At 40.4% G+C, this 16547-nt stretch overlaps 1 protein-coding gene across 4 annotated transcripts; it reads left to right on the forward strand.

Annotated features, from left to right (window-relative positions):
• The first annotated feature begins 303 nt into the window (after positions 1-303).
• On the forward strand, positions 304-14096 carry ZNF596 (zinc finger protein 596). Of its 4 annotated transcripts, none has more exons than XM_067721994.1 (7): positions 304-372; positions 6739-6971; positions 8506-8588; positions 10146-10272; positions 10991-11086; positions 11954-12045; positions 12520-14096. In XM_067721994.1, the coding sequence occupies exons 3-7, from the start codon at positions 8577-8579 to the stop codon at positions 13783-13785; spliced, it is 1593 nt and encodes a 530-aa protein (XP_067578095.1). In that variant the 5' UTR covers positions 304-372; positions 6739-6971; positions 8506-8576; the 3' UTR covers positions 13786-14096. The 4 variants fall into 4 exon arrangements, with proteins under 4 accessions (XP_067578095.1, XP_067578098.1, XP_067578097.1 ...); XM_067721997.1 differs by having other exon boundaries at positions 12523-14096; XM_067721995.1 differs by lacking the exon at positions 304-372 and adding an exon at positions 707-2139.
• Positions 14097-16547: the final 2451 nt, after the last annotated feature.

The raw sequence follows: 16547 nt of genomic DNA on the forward strand, positions 1-16547 counted from the left end.
GGCGCGAAAGGGGATTTCGAGCTAAACCGTTTGCAACATGTTAACAGGGAAACATCCCAGCATTTACCACGAAAGGGCTCACAGCTCTAAGCTCGTACCTAGAGTTGTCCGAAACACTTAACTTGAAGCCCCGAGGAAGCAGCCCGGCTCCCCGGACACCAGCCTAATAAAACGCACCCAAACGCTGAGGCTGGAGGTGTGTCCGGCCGGGGTAGGGGCTGACCCGGAAACGGCCGGGAGCTGGGCGGGAAGGCTCAGGCCTCGCCCACGCCCACGCTGCTCCGCCCCGCCTCTCCCAGACTAAGGCCCCGCCCTGATTGCGTAATTTCCTGCCGATGCGGAAGCGGATTTCGGGAGCGAAGGTCCCTTCGGGTGAGTGAGACCCTCGGCTCTGAGAATCAGAGCCGCGCTCCACAGCCCCCTCCCGACCGCATCCTTCACACGCAGGTTCTGGGGGTCCCCGTTCTCGCCTCTCCGGCCCGCGTCGCCCTGAGAGTCGGGATGCCGGGCGCTCGGCTGCCGGGTCCGAGTCCGCGTCCGTTTCCGGTCAAAATCGCTCCGAGGCCGTCCCCGTCAGGCCTTTCTGCCTTCGGTCTCTTCACCTTCTCCCGGCCCGACCCGCGCCATGTCAGGTCCCCACTCGCGACGTGGACTCTCGCCCTTCGCGCCCCGCATCGCCCCTCTCGGCCCCTCGGGGCAGCCCGGGACGCCGCGCCCTCCCGCGGCCCTGGGACTCCACCGACCCCAGTGTTCTCCTGAGACCACCTGCCCATCCTGGGCCTCCTGCGGCCCGGCCGTGCCAATCGCTGCGCTTCGCGGTCAACGCCTCAGAAAGGCCCTAGAGCCCCGGGCTGGGGGCAGGGGATCAGTCCTGTGAAGTGACACCCCGTGCCCTTCTGTCCCAAATCCTATCCGCTGGCGATACCGACCAACGTGTGTCCACATTCCCGATGTCTCACGGGAAAGTGTGCTCTTCTGGGCAGAGCATCTTTGTTCCACCCCTGTGGAAGTCGAGTGGGCGGGGGAGGGTGAGACAGAACAAAGAGACCACTTTTTAATTTATTGGTCTGTGAGCTAGTTTCCAACTAAGTATATGCTCTTTTCAAATTCCCTTTGTTTTTTTGTTTGTTTTGCAAATATTGAATGATAGGCTGGATGGTTCTAGAACTTTGTTCTCACAGACCTCATTTGTTCATGATGAATACATTATTCAGAGCTATTTCCACAGCTGAACTTTTGTGTTTTCCAATGCCGATAATTAAGTGTTCTTAATGTTATATTTTTTGATATATTCATGGAAATGTATATTTTGATATTTATTATGGAAAAGAGAAATTAAATGATTTTAATCAGTATGATTAAAAACATGACAGAGAACTTGCTCTTGCTCGGGAGAATTAAATATGATCTGGAATCTTTAGGGGCAGGGGTGGGAATGGTAAGCCTTGCCACTATCCAGTCCAGACCACCCCATGCCTGTGAGGCCAGTAATGGTTACTCTCTCCTGTTCACATCTCTTCCTGCCCCCAAACACACACACATAGTACAAAGGCAGCTGGTAGGGAAAGACCAAGAGTTTTTAAACTAAGCACAGAGCAAAGTTATTTCTCCAATGAGGAGATGACACTTGGCTCTGGGAAGGGAGCTGGAGGAGAAAGGGCAATGCAGTCTGGATGTTAAGGAATGGAAGAGAGCCTGGGAAGCTCAGGAATAGGAGAAAAGGAGACCTCTGCCCATCCTTACTTGGGGATCCTGTGCTCAGCAGGTACTAGAAGACACTGTGAGGATGGTGACTTGAAAGGTAGGGTCACACCAACTCACATTCCCATATCTGCCATGTGATGTGTGGGCTTTACAGGGTAGAAGGGTGTATGGAGTAAAGGGCAGAGAAACTTAGCTGTTGGTCTCCATGTAGGAGTTTATCGTCCCTGCTCCCTGATAGTTCATTAGACAGCAGAGGACTATTTTTTCCAAATGTTGAATTTCTCCCTACATATGTGGTTGTGGCCAGGAAGGGGATAAGTTATTTGAAGACCTGAATGGCACATTCTCAACACTCAGGAGTGACATCTTGCCTGAGAGAGACACTCGGAGGAGGAAGAAGATGAGGAGTCAGGAATAAATCTTTATCTGGAAAAGGTCATGTTATCTGTTGATTGTTCTGTCCTCTCCTTCCTGAAATGCTGTTTTTAGGATGTGCTAAAATTTGACTCTCAGATATCCTGCCTAACACATTTCCTCACTCACTGATGGCCTCTCCTATCTCCAGACCAATTCTATCTCACTGTCAACCAGTGACATGGAACTTGTGAAGTGGCTCCATTTGGGGGATCGTTATGAGAAATGCTGCATGCCCAGACATTAATTAGAGACAAGGACTGGGCACCATAGTGTCAGTACGATTTGCCAGTAGGGATTGCATAGTGACCAGATCTGGATGTACTATAGACCAAGATTAAAGAAACTGCACACATTAGTACTGAATTAATGTCAGGAATACCTAAAAAATCATGGAGAAGAGGAAATTTGTTCTACCTGATTTTGTAATATATCTGAAGCTTAACAAAGTGAATCTGTGTATTTGGCCTCAAAATATTAATGATTTGCAATAGAAGGGAGAGATTAGAAACGTAACCATGACAAATTAAGGTGGCATTTCATCCACATAATGTAGTATATTTTATTCCGTAATTGTTTAAAAATAGAATCAACCCAAATGTTTAACAGTAAGAGGATTTTAACACTGTTCACATCACATCCGTCCCAGGGAGACTTCGGTGTTCATGGATTTGTAAAGAATTGACTTTTCTACAGATATTTGAGGGTTCCTCCTCTTTGGGTATTTGGGGTTTCATTGCTGGCCAAGAGATGGTACGTTTTATTTTGTAATAGATTCTGGCACGATTCCCTGTACACACATAATACACAACAAGAAATCCTCATCCATCATCAACTCCTGAGGTTAACCAGCAGTTAACCAGGATTCATTTTAAATGTATTTATTTATTTATTTTTAAATTATTTTTGGCTGCGTTGGGTCTTCATTGCTGTGTGCGGGCTTTCTCTAGTTGCGGCGAGCGGGGGCTACTCTTTGTTGCACTGCGCGGGCTTCTCATTGCGGTGGCTTCTCTCTTTGCGGAGCACAGGCTCTGGGAGCACGGGCTTCAGTAGTTGTGGCTTGTGGGCTCTAGATGCAGGCTCAGTAGTTGTAGTGCACGGGATTAGTTGCTCCGCGGCATGTGGGATCTTCCCGGACCAGGGCTCAAACCCGTGTCCCCTGCATTGGCAGGCGGATTCTTAACCACTGTGCCACCAGGGAAGCTCCTCATTTTACATATATATATATATATATATATACTTTTTTTTAATATACATATATATATGGTTATAGATTTGGATAAAATGACAACTCAGTTTTTAATTTCCATTTTACTAATTACTTAAGAGACTGAATGATTGTTGCTTTTTATAGACATGTATATGTAAAATGAATTTTTCTACTTATTTTCTGCTTATATTTTATAGTTTATAGTTTAATTATACACACACACATATGTGCACGCTCTGGTCTGATAACATTGATGAAGTGAAACCAAAATCCTTCCTTCATGTCCTTTGCTTTTTTTTCTTTCCTTTGCAAGGTGTCACCTATTTCATAGTATAAAATATTATGTTCATTTAGTCATAATATATTGTTTGTTTCAACTATTTAATTTAAATTATTTTAAAGTTTCACATTATATAGGTTCAGATGTAATTTGACCTGTCTCTATTTTTTTTTCCCTTTTCACAATTATTTTGGCTGTATCCTCATCCCTAATCAAAATTGAGACAAAATTGACTTTTAGGATAATTCTCATTTTTTATGTGAAATATCACATATGACTTTGGGGGTGGTGTATACTTGATTTACAATGTTGTGTTTCAGATGTACAGCAAAGTGGTTTAGTTATACATATACATATATACATTCTTTTTTAGATTCTGCATATGACTTTTCAATTTGAGTTGCACCAAATTTCTGCAGTTATTTAGACTTTTTTTGTCACCATGTCCTCTAGTCTAAGAATTTGGTTTGGCAGGCTTTATTCATGTCGTATTTATGTCCTCAAAAAGTTTTAAAATTTCTTTACATGGGTTTGCAAATTTATTTCAAGTGAGAGTCATAATATTTTGCTGTTGTACATAGAGACTGGCTTTTGTGTGTTTACTTAGTTTTTAAATTATTGTTACTAAACAGGAAATATTGATTTCAATATATTAAGATTGGATTTGTTCTCTTTAAAAAATATTAGGTATGATAGTTAAAATGGATTCCCCAATTCCTTTTTTTGTTTAAAATCATATCTTCTGACGGGCTTCCCTGGTGGCGCAGTGGTTGAGAGTCCGCCTGCCAATGCAGGGGACGCGGGTTCGTGCCCCGGTCCGGGAAGATCCCACATGCCGCGGAGCGGCTGCGCCTGTGAGCCATGGCCGCTGAGCCTGCGCGTCCGGAGCCTGTGCTCCGCGACGGGAGAGGCCACAGCGGTGAGAGGCCCGCGTACCGCAAAAAAAAAAAAAAAAAATCATATCTTCTGAGAATCAATACAGTTTCAGCTCTTTGATGCTATATTTGAATTTCCTCTCCTTTCCTCTCTTTTCTTGGCTCTGATTCAAGCACCCAGTGCACTGATTTCTAGGATACTTCCTACTTCTATTTCCTTCTGATAATAAGTTTAGTTCTCTGGTAACCTGTCTTTAGGTTTATATAGAAACACCATATTGTAGCTTAATATTTATGTTTATTAAATAGTAAATGCATTAAGTGGAGGCAATAATCATGTCATTGTTTTGCTTTACTGTATGCCCAGCACGTAGCACTAAGTCTGACTTGTAATTGGTGCCCAACAGTATCTGAGAAACAACAAAAAATTGTTTTGTTTATGTTTCCTTTTCTTTTTCTCTCATATCCTTCCACCTCCCCCACCATAATTTCACTACCCACACCCTGTGCCAGACAAACATCATCCAGTTCTTAAAACTCATTAAACCTTTCTGAATTACTTAACTCCATTCTTCAACAAAAGGCTCATTTACAAACACAAGTCTTCCTGTCACTTTCGTGCTTTCAGTTCTCCAGTGAATTCCCATTAGCTTTAGAAGAAGGACCAATCCAATTACAGTGGCCTTTGGGCCCTGAAATCTACTTGCCTAACACCCTCTCCAGGTCTTCCTGCCACTCACCTGCCTTCCAATGTGTTCTCATTTCCTGGGGTACAGCACATTCTATGATGTGTCCATGATTTTATACTTGTTCCTAAATCAGAAAGAAAAAACAAACTTCTGAACCTATTTCCATTTCTGCAAAACTGCCTCAAACTTTTTGCCCAACTGAATTTTTAAGGTGTCATAAATAATGTGTGCATTTCTAGAGAGCTTCCCCACCTCCACAAATGAAACACTTTAGTATATGTTCACAGAGTATCCTTGTCATTATTTCTTTTTTTCCCCTTATTTCTTTAATCTGTTCTAAGCTAGTATGTTAACTCCATAAGGACAAGTGATCTGTCTGCTTTATTCATCAGTATGATTTCACTCCCTGCTATGGTCTTGGCTCTGAGTTGACATGAAACATTCATTTGTGGCAAAGGGAGATCATCACTTACCTCAAATATGTTGCAGTAAATGGGCTGAAAAGACATAGACCATTTCAGAAATACATGAAAATCAAATAGTTGATAAAAAGTAATACATACTAAATCTTTTTTTTTACTGTCAGAAGAGTATAATTTTAAAAAAAAAATTACAAAGAATTTCTTATGGGATCAAGTATTTCTTATACCTATATCTAAAATGAAAATATATTGCTTGATTTTCCTTCAGAAGTAATATCCTTCTATAAAGTAATGTCTTAAGATTTTTAAGTGTTTAATTTCCTTTTTAATATCAGTTTTTTAAAATATGCTACTTAGATGAGAATTCCCTGGTGGTCTAGTGGTTAGAATTCAGGCTCTCACGGGGAACTGAGATCCTGCAAGTCCCACAGCACAGCCCCACCCCCCAAAACAAATCCTATTTAGAGACAGAAAGTAGAATGGTGGTTTCCAGGCATTGGGAGGAGGGGGGAATAGGGAGTAGTTGTTTAATGGGTACAGAGTTTCCGTTTTACAAGATGAAGAGAGTGTTGGAGATGGATGGCAGTGATGGTTGCACAATATTATGAATGTATTTAACACCACTGAACTATACACTTAAAAATGACTAAGATGGTAAAAGTTATGTGTATTTTACCACAATAAAAATAATTAAATTCTGTTTACAATAAAATCAGTCCTGAAACTGATCATTTATTCTGGAAATCCTTAATATTATGAGGATTGTAGGGTTTTGCAGTTTTTAGGACATGAGCTAGATCTGACTTGAAGAGACCTAACACTGGATGAGCTTTTTCTCACTTGGTAGTAAAAACGAAAGATATTTTCCTTCGGTAGATATTTATTCAGCACAAACACTTACACTTCTGTAGAGTCACACTTATGTCCACAGCCTGAGAAAATGATGGTAGATTACAAATCCTCCTACAAATAAAAATAAAGAGCAGGAAGGGGTCTCTTGGCTGCAGATTCTTAGTACTGCCCAGAACAACCAAAATCCATAAAACCCTGAAGTCTCTGAGAAAAGGCATGAAGTTTGCTTTTGAGACTTTTAGAAGAAGCAGAATTAAAGGATATAATTTGTTGTTCTTAATTTCATCTGCAGGGTTTATCTAAAGAGGCATTTCTTGATACATTTATCTTGATTGGGACCCAAGTTAATCAGATTTGTCCTTTGGATTACAACACTGATGAGGTTGCCAACTGCATTAAAAGAGAGTTCACCATCAAAATGATGCATTTTCTAGAAAGAGAAAGAAGCTCTGAACTCTGGAATGTTGTGTCAGCATCCTCGATAAATATTTGGTTTCACTGGATTTTCCATCTGTTTGGGTTCTGGTGAGTACTGGAGATCATTTTCACTAGGAGAGATAGTCCTCCTTTATTTTGTAAATGATTTTTTGTGAAGAGAAGTGTTCCTTTTGGTAAGAATTCAGTGACAGGATCTCTGAGGAATTGACATTCAAACAGATTGAAGGAAATAAATATGGGGTAGGAAATTGTGTTTGTGGATCTGAGTAGAAATGAAGGATAATAATGAACAGTGTAGAAGTAGTAGCAATGCTAAATTGTATTTGTGATGTTCTGAGAGAGCATATAAAATGTTAACCCAGGCTTCCCCAGTGGCGCAGGGCTTCCCTGGTGGCACAGTGGTTGAGAGTCCGCCTGCCGATGCAGGGGACACAGGTTCGTGCCTCAGTCTGGGAAGATTCCACATGCCGCGGAGCGGCTGGGCCTGTGAGCCATGGCCGCTGAGCCTATGCGTCCGGAGCCTGTGCTCCACAACAGGAGAGGCCACAACAGTAAGAGGCCCACGTACCGCAAAAAAAAAAAAAAAAAAGTCAACCCTTGGATGTCTGGTGGAGACATTGAAAAGTTTAGAGACTAGATAAAGAGTAATTTTTGGGGAAAGTGGGAGATAATGTCCTGAGATCTATTTCCTTTCTAGTGTATGTTAGTTTCAAAAAAAAAAGCAAACTCAGAAATGGAATTCAGATATGAGTTTTGTCACTTTCAATTTAGAAAAAGTAATGGAAGAAATTGAAGCAATTGAATAAATATGTGGGCATACCTGGGCAGTGTACATAAGTAGAGAAGGATGAAGGAGTAGGATGGAGTCTTGAGGTCTTTCAACAATATTGTTTGAGAAGTTCTTGGCAAGTGATAAGGAGTTAGAACGACAAGATTCCTTTGAAGACTGTAGACTGAGATGTTAGAGAAGCCTAGGAAAAAGTATATTCCCAAAAAGAGGTCATGTTATACTTTTTATTAAGCTCTAGGTAAAAGCCTGAGGCACATACGTTGGATTTATTTATGCAGATATTATCGGTACGATAAGTCAAGTGGTGACTGGGATGTGAGGATTCGGCAACTGCATCTTCATCTTTTAGTTTGATTGTAAAGGCAAGAAGGGAAAAGTAGGGATGGATTGAGGCACCAGAGGGCTGGAACGGAGCTGGAGAAACTGCTAGTGCACAGAGTAAGAATGATTCAACCTAAGAAGTTCCACAGTGGTTACTAGAGGTGGGGACACATGTGACATGAATCAGGGATCCCTATGGTTCGGAATTCGGAGGGGATTGGACAGTTCTGAACACCAGGGTTTAATTAGCATACAAAACTCAATGGTTTTTCACATTCTGCCCTCTAAATTGAAGGTATTTATATCTTCTTTACTAGCAACAGTAGTCATAGCCTTCTTGCGTTTGATCCTGGTAGAGGAGAGCTCTAGCCCTATTTCTCTTAGAGCACATTGCATGTTTCTTGTGGTTGTCCAGGGGGCTACTTCCAGGTGAAGCACTGGGGCTTCATGATAAGTGAATATGGAGGTTGTGAACAGCTAGAGTCTAATGACTTTTTTCTTCTTCCTCAGCCTTGCCTCGCGTTGCTTGGACTGTGTGTAAGTGAAAACCCAGAAGTCAGCTGGCAGCTGAGCTAGTTACGATGGAATCACAGGTAAGTAGGAAATTACTCTTTCTACTGAAATTGCATCTCTATTTTCAGTATATGGACATATTTCTCCTACAGGCACACATGTTCCAAGCACACTCAAGAGATTTTTCAAGGATCTGAGCTTCAGTTAAGTTTCCCCAGAATTCTGGAATGGTCATGTTGGATCAAGGACTCATCAAGTGGTAACTCCTTCCCAACATCACACTAAGATATTCCAGTCTCTACTAATGCTATGTATTCATAGAAGAGATGAGAGAGGTTTTCTTTTTCTCATCAAGACCATGCCTAGTTGGCAAAAAAACCCAAAAATTAGTCATTAACCACTTTATTAACTGTAATGAACTTAGGATTGAAGTGAATACTGGTGATGAAGATGAGTGAGGAGGAAAACATTACAAACCAAAAGAGAGTCAGATGTTTCCACAGGTGAGGTCAGTCAATCCAGTGTTACAGGTGCTGGGGGGAGTCTCAGAGCCTCTGGCTTGAGCTGCTGAATCAGTTATCCTTTATAATGAACACCTAAGTTTTGTAGAGATAAAAGCCTACACCTGCTGATCCCAAGACCTGTATGAATTCTAGTCAGTTGTGCAGGATCCTGGATGTTGCTTCAGTATTCTCTGCCATTTCATGAATAATAAACCTAAAAGTTATATTTAAGAAATATTTGCTAGATAGTTAGTACTTTACACATTAGCTCATTAGATCTTTCAGAACTCATGAAGATTATTAAACCATTTCACTGATGAAGAAACTGAGACCATAAAGGGGAATAATCTAACCATAGCCATCCTTTTTTTTTTTTTAATATATTTTTGGCTGTGTTGGATCTTCATTGCTGCACACAGGCTTTCTCTAGTTGCAGCGAGCAGGGGCCACTCTTCATTGCGGTGCGCAGCCTTCTCATTGCAGTGGCTACTCTTGTTGTAGAGCATGGGTTCTAGGTGCACAGGCTTCAGTAGTTGTGGCATGCAGGCTCAGTAGTTGTGGCACACGGGCTCTAGAGCACAGGCTCAGTAGTTGTGGCGCACGGGCTAGGTTGCTCCGCAGCATGTGGGATCTTCCCAGACCAGGAATCAAACCTGTGTCCCCTGCATTGGCAAGCAGATTCTTAACTACTGCGCCACCAGGGAAATCCCACCATAGTTGTGCTTTAAAAGTGGCATATCGTAGATACTTCATCCCTTGTGAGAAGCCTTTAAAAGATTTACTTGAAATTGGTTGAGAAGACTGTTTTCGATATAAGGTTTCAAGTGGAAATGTTATAATCATGATCTGGAAGCCGTAATCACAAATTTATTGGGAAATCTCCAGGGTATATTACACCACACATCATGTGCTATCTCTTTATAATGAAGTTTTATGTATCTAGAGTGTGTATGTATCTGTAGGTATATCCGAAAGTCAGATGTTCATGTCAACACTGAGAATGATGTGATTGGAGCCCAAAATACCGTTTGAGATTTCTGTACACTCGACCCCCACCTCCTTAGTGCTTGACACCTGTACCATCCTCTCCTGGCAGAGATGGCCCTATCTGAAACAATGTCCACAATATTTTAGGAATCAGTGACCTTCAAGGATGTAGCTGTAGACTTCACCCAGGAAGAGTGGGCCCTACTGGACACATCCCAGAGGAAACTATTCAGAGATGTGATGCTAGAGAACATCAGTCATCTGGTCTCAGTTGGTGAGTCTCTTACTCTTTATTATGTATGTATTCATTCATTCAACAAGTATGCAGAAAAACTTTCCCATTTCTTACTCTAAACTCTGTCTTGATCCTTTCATAACTCGCACAACTACCTTATCACAGTTTTCTTTACTTCTTACTTACATTTAGTTTGTCAGTCCCACTACAGTATAATCTTCCTAACATAATTTTGTGTCTTTCTTGCTACTCAATCTCTGATGCTCAAACAGTGGTGGGAATTATTTTTGTATGGGTGAGTAAATGTATTGATTTTTTAAAATGTATTTCACAGCAAGGACTGGTTTGATCAGATCACAGTGTTAAAAATAACAGATATATTGTTTTCCACACAAAACTTAGATTTTTGTGGTGTTTTTATTGGAAGTTGTATTTATTGGATTGTTTTTGGAGGCTGTATTTTTTGAATTCTTTTTGGATATAATATTAAAACACCGTAGAATGAAAATATTGCAGATTCCACAATCTGTCCTTGAACTTGGGCATGGGCATTAGCTGTGATAGGTTCTTAATGTCCTTGGGAACAAGTTCAAGAGCTATCATTTTGCTGGTCAAAGAGTATACATGTTGTTTTCAACGTACTCTTCTCTGTGCTGACCCTCAGAGGTTATTGTATTCTTCCTCATTAGTCTGCCCTGTACTGATGCACTGTTAATGAGCACAGAACTCAAAATCCACATCTTTCTCCTACAAACAGGCAATCAGCTCTACAAATCAGATGTGATTTCCCTTTTGGAGCAAGGAGAGCAACTTTCAAGAGAAGAGTTAGGTTTTCTGCAAGGCCAGAGTCCAGGTGAGATCCAAGAAGCTGTGCTTCAATAGGAGGAGGAGCCTGGTCAGTGAGTGAATAGGCCCTAAGAAATATCACATGAAGATATCTAAGTTTAGTGATATTTTTAAAATTTAGACAATATCATAGAAAAATTTTTCAGATGATGTCATACCTTGCAGGTATCAATTTTCTATTCACGTGTTTTTCTGCCTTTGCCTTTGGCTTTAGGCAAGGTGAAATTTATATACTCACTGGAGCTAATAAACATTCACAGAAAGTCCCTTTTCATGGTCCTGTTTTATGAATAGGATCTTCTCTTTTCCTCCTCAGCTTGCCATCTTCTTTTTTTTCCTTCCTCTTAAGTGTTTGTTTGTTTATTTATTGGCTGCCCTGGGTCTTCGTTGTGGCACATGAGCTCTTCATTGTGGTGTGTGGGCTTCTCTAGTTGTGGCACGTGGGCTCAGTAGTTGTGGCTCCCAGGCTCTCTAGTTGTGGTGTGGGCTCTAGAGTGCGTGGGCTCAGTAGTTGCAGCACACAGGATTAGTTGCCCTGTGGCATGTGAGATCTTAGTTCCCCAACCAGGGATCAAACCTGCATCCCCTGCGTTGGAAGGCAGATTCTTAACCACTGGACCACGAGGGAAGTCCCCACCATCTTCATTTTATTTTTCTCATATTTCAGTCCTGAGAATGACAATTGTTATAGTCCTATAATGTGTTTCTTGTCTTTAGAATATTCCTTAATTTGATGTGCTTTCGTTTTTTTCTTTTCCTTAATTTGACATTCTTTGCCATCTACGTGTCAGTATTTGAAACATACACAAATGGGCATTGGGTCTCTTCACCATTTTAATTCCTAATACCACTATAGAGATTTATTTTTTTCCAGTCATTTCAGGTAGAGAAGATGATCTGAGAAAACAGGAAATGATATCCATGCAACATATCTACAAGAAAGACACATCTGTAATCAGTGCAATGGTAAGCTTCACGGGTGTAAACATGTTCTTCCAAATGAAGACCTAGGAACTGAATAAGTTGGGAATTTGGCACACTTACCTGATTTAATTAAAGTTGGGATCATGGGCTCCCACAGGAGAAAATTTTAGTGAGTTTGGTTTTAGGGAAGAAACATTAACCTGTAGTCAAAACCATAACTTGAGGTCTTATATAAACAGACAATTATATAATCATGGCTTATATTCCTAATCACTGAAACATAATAATGTCTTTAACATTTGTATAAACAGATGTCTCTGCAGTTGGGTTACTACAAAAGATAAAATCTATGCTTGCAAGAGAGTAATATCCCATGTTTATGTAAATAACATAGGGACAATTTTAACTGGAGTCTGTCACTGAATGATTACTCTAGAATTTATATGTAGAGGAATGAATGAAGGAATGAATAAATGTGGGCAAACCTGTAACAGTCTCTCATTTCCTTTCAAAAAGCAGAGATCTCACAGTCAAGAGGATCTTTTGGAATGCAATGATTTCAGAGAAAAATTTACTGAAATCTTAACATTGACTCAATATGTGATACCTCAAGTGGGAAAGAAACCCTTTTTCAGCCAAGATTTTGGAAAAGCCATCAGTTACTTGTCATCCTTTAATATACATAAGCAAATTCATGCTAGAAGTAAATCATATGAATGTCATCAACGTACGAATGCCTTTATTCAAAGTTCTGCCCTTAGGCAGCACGATAATACTCAAACTGGAGAGAAAACATTTGAATGTCATGTATGTAGGAAAGCCTTCAGTAAAAGTTCTAACCTTAGACGACATGAGATGATTCATACTGGAGTGAAACCACATGGATGTCATCTGTGTGGGAAATCCTTTACTCATTGTTCTGACCTTAGAAAACATGAAAGAATTCACACTGGAGAGAAATTATATGGCTGTCATCTGTGTGGGAAAGCCTTCAGTAAAAGTTATAATCTTAGGCGACATGAGATGATTCACACTAGAGAGAAACCAAATGAATGTCATCTGTGTGGGAAAGCCTTCACTCATTGCTCTGACCTTAGAAAACATGAGAGAACTCACTTTGGAGAGAAACCATATGGATGCTATCTATGTGGGAAGACATTCAGTAAAACTTCTTACCTTAGACAACATGAGAGAACTCACAATGGAGAGAAGCCATATGAATGTCATCTATGTGGGAAGGCCTTCACTCATTGTTCTCACCTTAGAAAACATGAGAGAACTCACACTGGAGAGAAACCATATGAATGTCATCTATGTGGAAAAGCCTTCACTGAGTCTTCTGTCCTTAGACGACATGAGAGAACTCACACTGGAGAGAAACCATATGAATGTCATCTGTGTTGGAAAGCCTTCACTGATTCCTCTGTCCTTAAGCGACATGAGAGAACTCACACTGGAGAAAAACCATATGAATGTCACCTATGTGGGAAAGCCTTCAATCACTCTTCTGTCCTTAGACGACATGAAAGAACTCACACTGGTGAGAAGCCATATGAATGCAATATATGTGGTAAAGCCTTCAATAGAAGTTATAACTTTAGATTGCATAAGAGAATTCACACTGGAGAGAAACCGCATAAATGTTATCTATGTGGGAAGGCCTTCAGTAAATATTTTAACCTTAGACAACACGAGAGAACTCATGCTGTAAAGGTAGTAAATGTGGAAGATTCACCACCCATAGCTTCAAAGTATAAACACTATTGTGGACTCACACAGTGAAGAAATACTATGTTTATATTCAGTGTATAAGAGCCTTTATTCGTCCTTATTACTCCACTCAAAGTTAATACAAAGTGGAGAGAATCCATATGTATGTTACTTATGTAACAAAGCATTTAGCAGTGGACTCAGGTGGGAGAACTGAAACTGCAAATGGAATGAATTTGGGAGAATCTTCATCCTCAGCTGTAACTGTTAAACTAAATGGATAAATCACATGTCAGAGAAATTCTATGTCTGTAATCAGTGTGGAAATGCCTTGAGTTATAAATTATCCTCTAAATAAATAAGTAAACTGCACAAGAGAGAAATTCTAGACCTGTAATCACTGTGCACTCTCGTTTAACTTAGCACCACCCTTAGCATTCATGAGAAGATTCAGTGTCGGGTAACTGCTAAGAAAAGAAGTAAGTGGAAATAAATTAGTACATGAAGAAGATTGAAGACATTTGGAATATCCCATTTCTGGAATGCCTAATATGTTTACACTTATTGATGTAATGACAAAGTACTGCTCCTCCTAGTGATTCATAAAACACCCAGAAAGCTGGGAGAGCAGAAAGAAGCCAAGATAATCTGATCTTGCCCATATTCCCCTGTCACAACAGCCATGAATCCACAAATCACCAACTGGGAATGATACCCATGAGTCCCAGCCCCTTCCATATACAAATACAGAAGGCTAAGAGAGAAAAAGTTGGAGCTTCTCTGCTGCCAGGGTAACAGAAGGGCTGGTTCTTGGTACTCATTTGAATATGACTAATATCCGTGTTTCACAGGTGGCAAAACTGAGAACACAGATGCTTATAATTCATTTATCCCATGTTTTTCTGGGGGATACATATGGACTCAAAGTGAAGGGATGGGAAAACATATTCCACATAAATGGAAATCATAAAAGCAGAGTTAGCTACACTTTTATCAGACAGAATGGACTAATTCAAAAACTGAGTTCATGAAGAGAATGTAACATTTGTAAATATGTTATACAATATAATACCAAGACTAAGTGCACAAAATATTTTATAACGATGGAATAGAGGAGGTCTTCCAAAATAAAAGGAGACAACATGAAGGAAAGATTTATATTTTATCATATAAAAATTATAACTAAAATGGATCAAAGTGCAGGCATGTGTACATGTATAAGTCTGTATGTGCACAATAAAACTACAGAATATAAAAAAGTATGTAAAATTACATGAAAAATTGGCCAAGTAAGAAATTTAACTTACATGTACATGTCTATGAAATAAAATGCATTGATAAATTTTATTCAGTAACCAGTGATGTGGAAAGAGACAAACAATACTCATTTTTCCACATACATAAAAAAATAATGTAGTATCAAGTCCTATTTAAAGCTGAGTGAAAAGCCCACATTCTGGTTGTGGGTGAGGATATTGCAGCTTTAGGTAGGGGGTAGCTTGCCAAAATCTGTCAAAATATGCATGCACAATAACTTGAACCAGCAACCAAACTCCAACTTGCCCAAATCAGGGAACACTCTGACATCTGCAGATAAGTCATTATGCTCAGAAACAGCCACAAAAAAATTCTTTACAAATCAAGGAACATCAAGGTCTCCTTAGGATAGATGTAGTGTGAGCTATTTTAGACATTTAGGTTGATTGAATTTTTAAAAAGCAGGGAATAAAACCCACCCCATCATGTGGATAAAATGCAGTCTTAATTTTCACTGTTACCAGTTTCTGAATTCTCCATTTTATTCTAAACAATATTTTGTGGCCAAATTCACACTGATTCACGTTGTTAAGGGTGGGATGTGTTATAAATTTAGGTAGATCAAGTTTTCCATTATCAATCTTGTTTTCCAGCTATTCCTGCAGATTAATAAAAAGTTTGCAGTTCCTTTAATACCTTATCCATAGAGAATTGACAGTGCATCCAGATGTGACCCCTGCTGTGCTATCTCATTTAAACTATAGTGCTCATTCCCCATTCAGGTCACATCTGAGTGTGAAGTCCTTCCTATGATTATTCCCCAAATGGAGCCAGTTCACAAGTCATGGTAAGAATCTATCCTGAGATGGAAGAGGGCTCAGGGAAGGCCATGAGTGACTGTGAGCAAATGTGTTGGTAAGATACATGAGAGAGATTAGCAGGTCCTGGAGAAAAAAAAAAAGTGTTTTAGGAAGAGAAGGTAACAACCAACAGAGAGGATGATTCCTAAGAAGCATTCCTGACTCCTCATTTCAAACGAGCTTTCTAAGGCAAGATCTAAGTCACTCCTGGGTGTTTGAAAATATGCCTTTCAGCATACCCCCTTCCTGTGACACAACCATACAGATAAGGAGGAATTCACTTGTGGATATGACACGTCGTCTGCTGTCCGCTAAAACACTGGGAATTCAGGGTCAGTAAACTCTGTGGAGCCTGCAGTTTGGTATTCCCGTCCTTCAGAAAGTCCTCCTATCCTGATGAAACCCACATATTTCTTGGCAGCAGTGGGTGTGTGGGAGGGACTGACCTACCCTTGAAGTTGGAGACATCGAAGACACTTCTAGTACCTGATGACCATAGGATTTTCAGGAAAGGATGGGCAAAGATTTTCATTTATCCTAATTCTAAGCTTCCCAGTGTCCCACTCATCCCTAGCTCCTTCATCCCCTATAGCATTCTTTTCATTCTCCAAGCTCAGTTCACATAGCCACGTGTCCCTTCCAAATGGGAGAGGTATTTATGTTCTATGCTTAGTTTTAAAAGTCTTGGTCCTCCCCTACCCAACTGACCAGGAACTC

Source organism: Pseudorca crassidens, chromosome 21 (assembly GCF_039906515.1).
Source record: "Pseudorca crassidens isolate mPseCra1 chromosome 21, mPseCra1.hap1, whole genome shotgun sequence".
Taxonomy (NCBI): domain Eukaryota; kingdom Metazoa; phylum Chordata; class Mammalia; order Artiodactyla; family Delphinidae; genus Pseudorca; species Pseudorca crassidens.

Coding starts and splice junctions, on each gene's coding strand:
- ZNF596 (XM_067721994.1), top strand. Junction 10,273..10,990: donor CAGTCATCTGGTCTCAGTTG/GTGAGTCTCTTA, acceptor TCCTACAAACAG/GCAATCAGCTCTACAAATCA. Junction 11,087..11,953: donor TCTGCAAGGCCAGAGTCCAG/GTGAGATCCAAG, acceptor ATTTTTTTCCAG/TCATTTCAGGTAGAGAAGAT.